This window comes from Branchiostoma belcheri, unplaced genomic scaffold, assembly GCF_001625305.1.
Source record: "Branchiostoma belcheri isolate BF01 breed outbred unplaced genomic scaffold, Haploidv18h27 scaffold1146, whole genome shotgun sequence".
NCBI lineage: Eukaryota > Metazoa > Chordata > Leptocardii > Amphioxiformes > Branchiostomatidae > Branchiostoma > Branchiostoma belcheri.
Window position 1 is genome coordinate 1 of NW_017802543.1, and position 5,002 is coordinate 5,002.

The 5,002-nt window shown below is 45.7% G+C and overlaps 2 protein-coding genes across 2 annotated transcripts; both read left to right on the forward strand.

The window, feature by feature from the left end:
• Positions 1-6: 6 nt before the first annotated feature.
• On the forward strand, positions 7-945 carry LOC109462292 (techylectin-5B-like). The gene is made up of 2 exons (XM_019758822.1): positions 7-161; positions 470-945. Exons 1-2 carry the CDS (start codon positions 53-55, stop codon positions 718-720), a joined length of 360 nt encoding a protein of 119 aa, XP_019614381.1. The 5' UTR covers positions 7-52; the 3' UTR covers positions 721-945.
• A 2,428-nt stretch (positions 946-3,373) lies between these two features.
• Positions 3,374-4,528, forward strand: LOC109462291. The gene has a single exon (XM_019758821.1). It carries the CDS (start codon positions 3,374-3,376, stop codon positions 4,367-4,369), a length of 996 nt encoding a protein of 331 aa, XP_019614380.1. The 3' UTR covers positions 4,370-4,528.
• Positions 4,529-5,002: the final 474 nt, after the last annotated feature.

A 5,002-nucleotide genomic window follows, 5' to 3' on the forward strand; every position in this document is an offset into this window, starting at 1 on the left:
TGACAACTTGTACCGCCTGGCTGTGCAGAAAGTCTACCAGCTCAGGGTGGATATGGAGGATGTGGAGGGAGAGACGCGGTACGCCGCTTACGACACGTTTGCCATCTCACCTGAATCACAGAACTACAAGCTCCACATAGGGACTTACAGCGGCACTGCAGGTAAGGTTGTGGCGTGTACTCCTATCATAGCATCGTGGACGTGTGCAAATAGGCAACATGACTTTGTGAACTTTTCTCAATGATATTTTTTTCGAGCTGAATCTAAAATGTAACATCGTTACACTCGTGATAGATTTTTTTCAAGATAAAAATTTTGAAAGACGTGATGCTAAAAATGACAAATTGAATAAAATGTTTGACACAAAACGGATTCTTTCCAGTATCGTTTAAGAGATAACCGTCAACACGCATCAATAAATAGAATACCTCGTCTTGTTATGTAGAGTAAATGTCTGTTTTTGTCACAGGAGACAGCTTGACGTACCATGACGGGAAACCATTCAGTGCCAAGGACAGAGATAACGACGTGTACTCGTCCAGTTGTGCTCAGATGTTCAAAGGTGCTTGGTGGTACGGCGATTGCTACCACTCAAACCTGAACGGCCAGTACCACCTGGGTACTTTTGGGAGTAACGATGGCGGAGTCACCTGGCGCCACTGGAAGGGTAATAACTACTCCCTGAAGCGCACTGAGATGAAACTCCGACCAGCTCCATAACGTCACACAATGTAGATTGTTTGCGTGTATCTTCTTAGAACCATACATTGTAAGCCGTTTGTGCTATTTCTTCTGCAATGATGTGTTTTGTCTCATTTTACATGAGCATGACCATAAGGCTAAAATGGAGGTCTTCAACTGCATTGCTATATATTACTATTAGTGATCTCACAATGAAAAGAAAAACACAGTTAATGTTTTTAAAATATATAACAATGCTTACGCTATTAACCCTAAACAGTACACCTGGGGTCCGCGCGGACCCCAGCACTATATATTCTGTAGTATCTTTTTTGTTTCTAAAGATTTTTTTCTGAAATTTTAGGTAATTGTCACCCACAAAGTTGTCTCTCAATACAGTGCAGAAAACTCCGTTTCTACCATTTATAAAAAAATTATATCTGATTTTCTTTTGGGGTCCGCGCGGACCCCAGCCGGCTTTCGATCATAATGGATACATTGGCGGTCTTATACATTACCTTATTTCCGTTTTTATATGTTTTTATGCACTCATCTTATGTCTACCAAGTTTTCAGAGAATGGTGTAGTAATAGAATTAAATTTTAATAACTTTGGTGTAATTATGACGTCATATGACGTCAGAGCTAATAATATAGTTCACCATATTGGATTTTGACCAATGACGTCATCAAATTAGCATATTCTATGCATATTAAATTATTTAACTTATATTTAATTATGTAAGATGTTATTAATGTTGGAAAAGAAGTGTAATTTAATATAAAACTCAAAAAATTTTTATGTTTAAACCAAAATCACTTCTATTTTGAAAAATAGAAACCTGTTGCCATGGCAACACAAAAAATATCAATTTACTAGTATCAAACTAATATGAACTTTTTTCCAGAGACATTTTAGGAAAGGTCTCCAAATTTGATACTTCTAGCGCAAGCCGTTTAGCCGCTATCTGAGATCAAAGTTGGGCCTCAAAAGCCCCTTCAGTCTGAAATGGGTTTAAAAATCGGGTATTTCTTCTTGTCTTCTTTTCTTCACCAAAAATAGAAAAAGTTCAAAATGTATGATATTTGTTTGTAATGTGGACACAGAGGTTCCCACATCAGTTTGCAAAACAATTGAGCTGGTAGCATGTTGATAATTTCTAAAAATTAGCAAAAAACTGCTCTGGGGTCCGCGCGGACCCCAGGTGTACAGATTAATCAGTCCGGGAAGGTGTACTGTTGAGGGTTAAAGGTTGTCATCACTATAAAAGGTTGTCATTTTAACATATATTAATAGTCCTTACGCTATAAAATGTTGTCAACCTAGCCGCGGCGACTGTTGCAGGGCTTCTCTTGCTTGCAGTCTTTTACATTAGCCCTAACAACAGTCGCGGAGCGGTGCATTGGGCCAAATGAACAAACATGCGTTTTACCGTGCCGGAACACTTTGAGACCGAAGTTTGCACGTCCCCAGATTCCTAATAGCCTTACCTAACGTGCCGGGGTGTTTTGCGCGTCAACCGGCCCCTGCGCGACTCGTACCGCCACTAATTGCGATCGCTCCCCATGTATTCATATGCCGAGTGGCCGCCATCTTGGTCAGCCGCGCGTCGAATCAGCTACTTGCAATGTGCCACTACTTTTCTGATACATACAAATAGCTTATCAGAAAACTAGCGGCAAATTTGCCGGCGGCTGATTCCAATCAAAAATGGCGGCCAACTGTTATGTTTTACGTGGGGAGCGTGGCGGTACGAGTCGCGCAGGGGCCGGTTGACGCGCAAAACACCCCGGCACGTTAGGTAAGGCTGTTAGGAATCTGGGGACGTGCAAACTTCGGTCTCAAAGTGTTCCGGCACGGTAAAACGCATGTTTGTTCATTTGGCCCAATGCACCGCTCCGCGACTGTTGTTAGGGCTAATGTAAAAGACTGCAAGCAAGAGAAGCCCTGCAACAGTCGCCGCGGCTATTGTCAACCCAGATTCAGTATCTCTTTAACTGATTCAATGTAAAACGCTATGTCTGAAGTGATTTCATGAGGTCTTGAGATACAAGTAAAGTTGAGTCCAGTGCGCATGCGTAGCGTCAGCACACTCCTGCTTGACGCTCCGTGTGTAGTCCTCGTTTTTGGCCGTTTTCGGCCGGAAAAAGTGGACATCCTGGTCTGGACTGTCGATATTCGGTTTGCTGGGCTTCCCAGGATTATTTTGGTGGTTTTGTGGAGTCTGAGGGTGCTTATTTAAGCACACTACGGTCGTTTCTGTGCGACCGTATTCCTGGTGAGGAGACGCCCAGGTAGACCTTGCGGTGCAAGCCGGCGGCGTGGCTCGCCACTTTCCGGTCTTCTGTTCTCAGAGTTCTCCAGCCTTTCACGGGTTGGGCCCAAGTCCCACCTCGTGTGGAAGGTCAGGAGGTTGGTCTATAACAGTACGGCTACTTTTCTTCTTGTTTTCCCGTAAATTGTTGTTGTACGAGCCATTGTACGCACTTGCCCTCCCCTCTCTTGGTGGGGTGGTATCGCCCACCCCTTGGGTGGCCGTGTTGTTTTGTAAGTCGCCGGCGCCACAGTGTCTGGCTAAAGGCTCCAAAAGGGTTTTCCAAGAATCCTCCCAGGCACATTTTGCGCTACCATAGGTGCGGTAGGGGCTCAGACAAAGCCTTCTGCGTACAAACCCCCGGATAGATCGTACAAAATGAGGAGAGATAACTCTATCTGTGTTACAACCACACAGAAAGACAGGCTGTCTGCTGCAGATGCCTTTGCCCTGTTAGACACTGTTGGTGTCCCCACCTCTAGTCTACAGGCTGTACAGGCGCTGAATCAGACATCTTTCGACGTAACGTTCCGCACCCTGCGGGATAGGAAATTGTATGCTGGTAAGCTAGCACAGCTAGACTGTGTAGATGTTCGTGTCTACGGGAGCGCTGAGTCCATCATTACAGCCTCCCGAATTCCTGACGAATTCGACGATAACTATGTCAGGAACTACTTGTCACGTTTCGGACAGGTCCTTGCTTCCCGTATGGTAACTTACAGGGACAGGCCTTCCGTCAGAAATGGCAACAGACAGTACAAAGTTGTCCTCAAGCCAGGCGTAAACGTCCCGTCTTCTTGGAGGTTGGCGGATGGTCGTCTGGTGTTTTTCAGCTATGTTGGCCAAGTCAGAACGTGTATCAAATGTTATCAAGAGGGTCATGAAGCGGCGAACTGCACTGTCCGCTTTTGCAACAAGTGCCAAACGGTCGGTCATATCGCCTCTGACTGTACCAATGACATAGTCTGCAATAATTGCAACAAGGAAGGCCACACCGCTCGCCGGTGCCCAACATCCTACGCAAATAAGCTACAGCTTGAGAACAAATGGACCAAGGGTCCTGAAGCTGTGGTAGATAAGTCCACGTGCAGCTCTGGAGTCCCTGCTCAGGTGGAGCAGACTGAGTCTGAAACAGTGGCTCACGACTCTCCTATGTCGCAGGGGCAAGACCCTGATGAGCAGGATAACTCCGAGGAGGAGTCAGCAGATTCCTCCGAGGAGGACACAGAGGAGAAAATGGAGTTAATCCTAACTCCCTCCCCTGGAAACGAGAGCGAGAGCACCCAGCCCAAAGCTGAGGCGCAGAGTAAGACTTCCCGTCGCAAAAAACCGACGACGAAACAAGGTCAGGGGAAAGAACAACGAACCCCCTAATCAGAATAATGAAATTGAACAGGCCGTAACTCTCGAACTTATGGCAAAGGAAACGGGTGTCAAGAAGACCACGATCTCTGAAACCACTGGTACGTCATCAGATGAAAAAGACCCCGAGATTACAGGAATGGAAGTTGGCAAAATGACGGCCAAGAGGCCGGCAGCATCAACCCGGTCGGATGACGAGGTCAGCCCTAAAAGAAAGGCTAACCCCTCGTCAAGACAGTCCGCCCCACCGATTACGACCTCCCTCTTGCTGAGGATCTCCAAATTGAAGAGTTCGAATCCTCTGAAGAATCTTTATAATAATAATGATGACTCGAACCAAGCATAGGCTGTATGCCTTAACTTTTTTAACAATGGTAGTCATAGCAACTTTAAACGCCTGTGGGATGCGTAATCCCAACAAACGCAGGCAAGTGTATAACTTCTGTAGACAACAACATTTTGACATTGTGTGCTTGCAAGAATGCCACATTTCACACGTTGAAGAAACAGCCTTGTGGGAGAGGGAATGGGGTGGGCAAGCTCTTTGGAGCTTGGGTACGCCCAATGCGAGAGGAGTAGGAATTCTGCTTTCCCCTTCCCTCGACCTCAATGTTGTTAAAAAATTCTGCGATGAAGATGGGCGTG

What these genes read in the sequence shown, in the direction of transcription:
- LOC109462292 (XM_019758822.1), top strand. Translation starts at nt 53, where the DNA reads ATGGAGGATGTGGAGGGAGAGACGCGGTACGCCGCTTACGACACGTTT. An exon ending in GACTTACAGCGGCACTGCAG is followed by an intron (nt 162 to 469) that starts GTAAGGTTGTGG and finishes TTTTTGTCACAG; the next exon opens with GAGACAGCTTGACGTACCAT.
- LOC109462291 (XM_019758821.1), top strand. Translation starts at nt 3,374, where the DNA reads ATGAGGAGAGATAACTCTATCTGTGTTACAACCACACAGAAAGACAGG.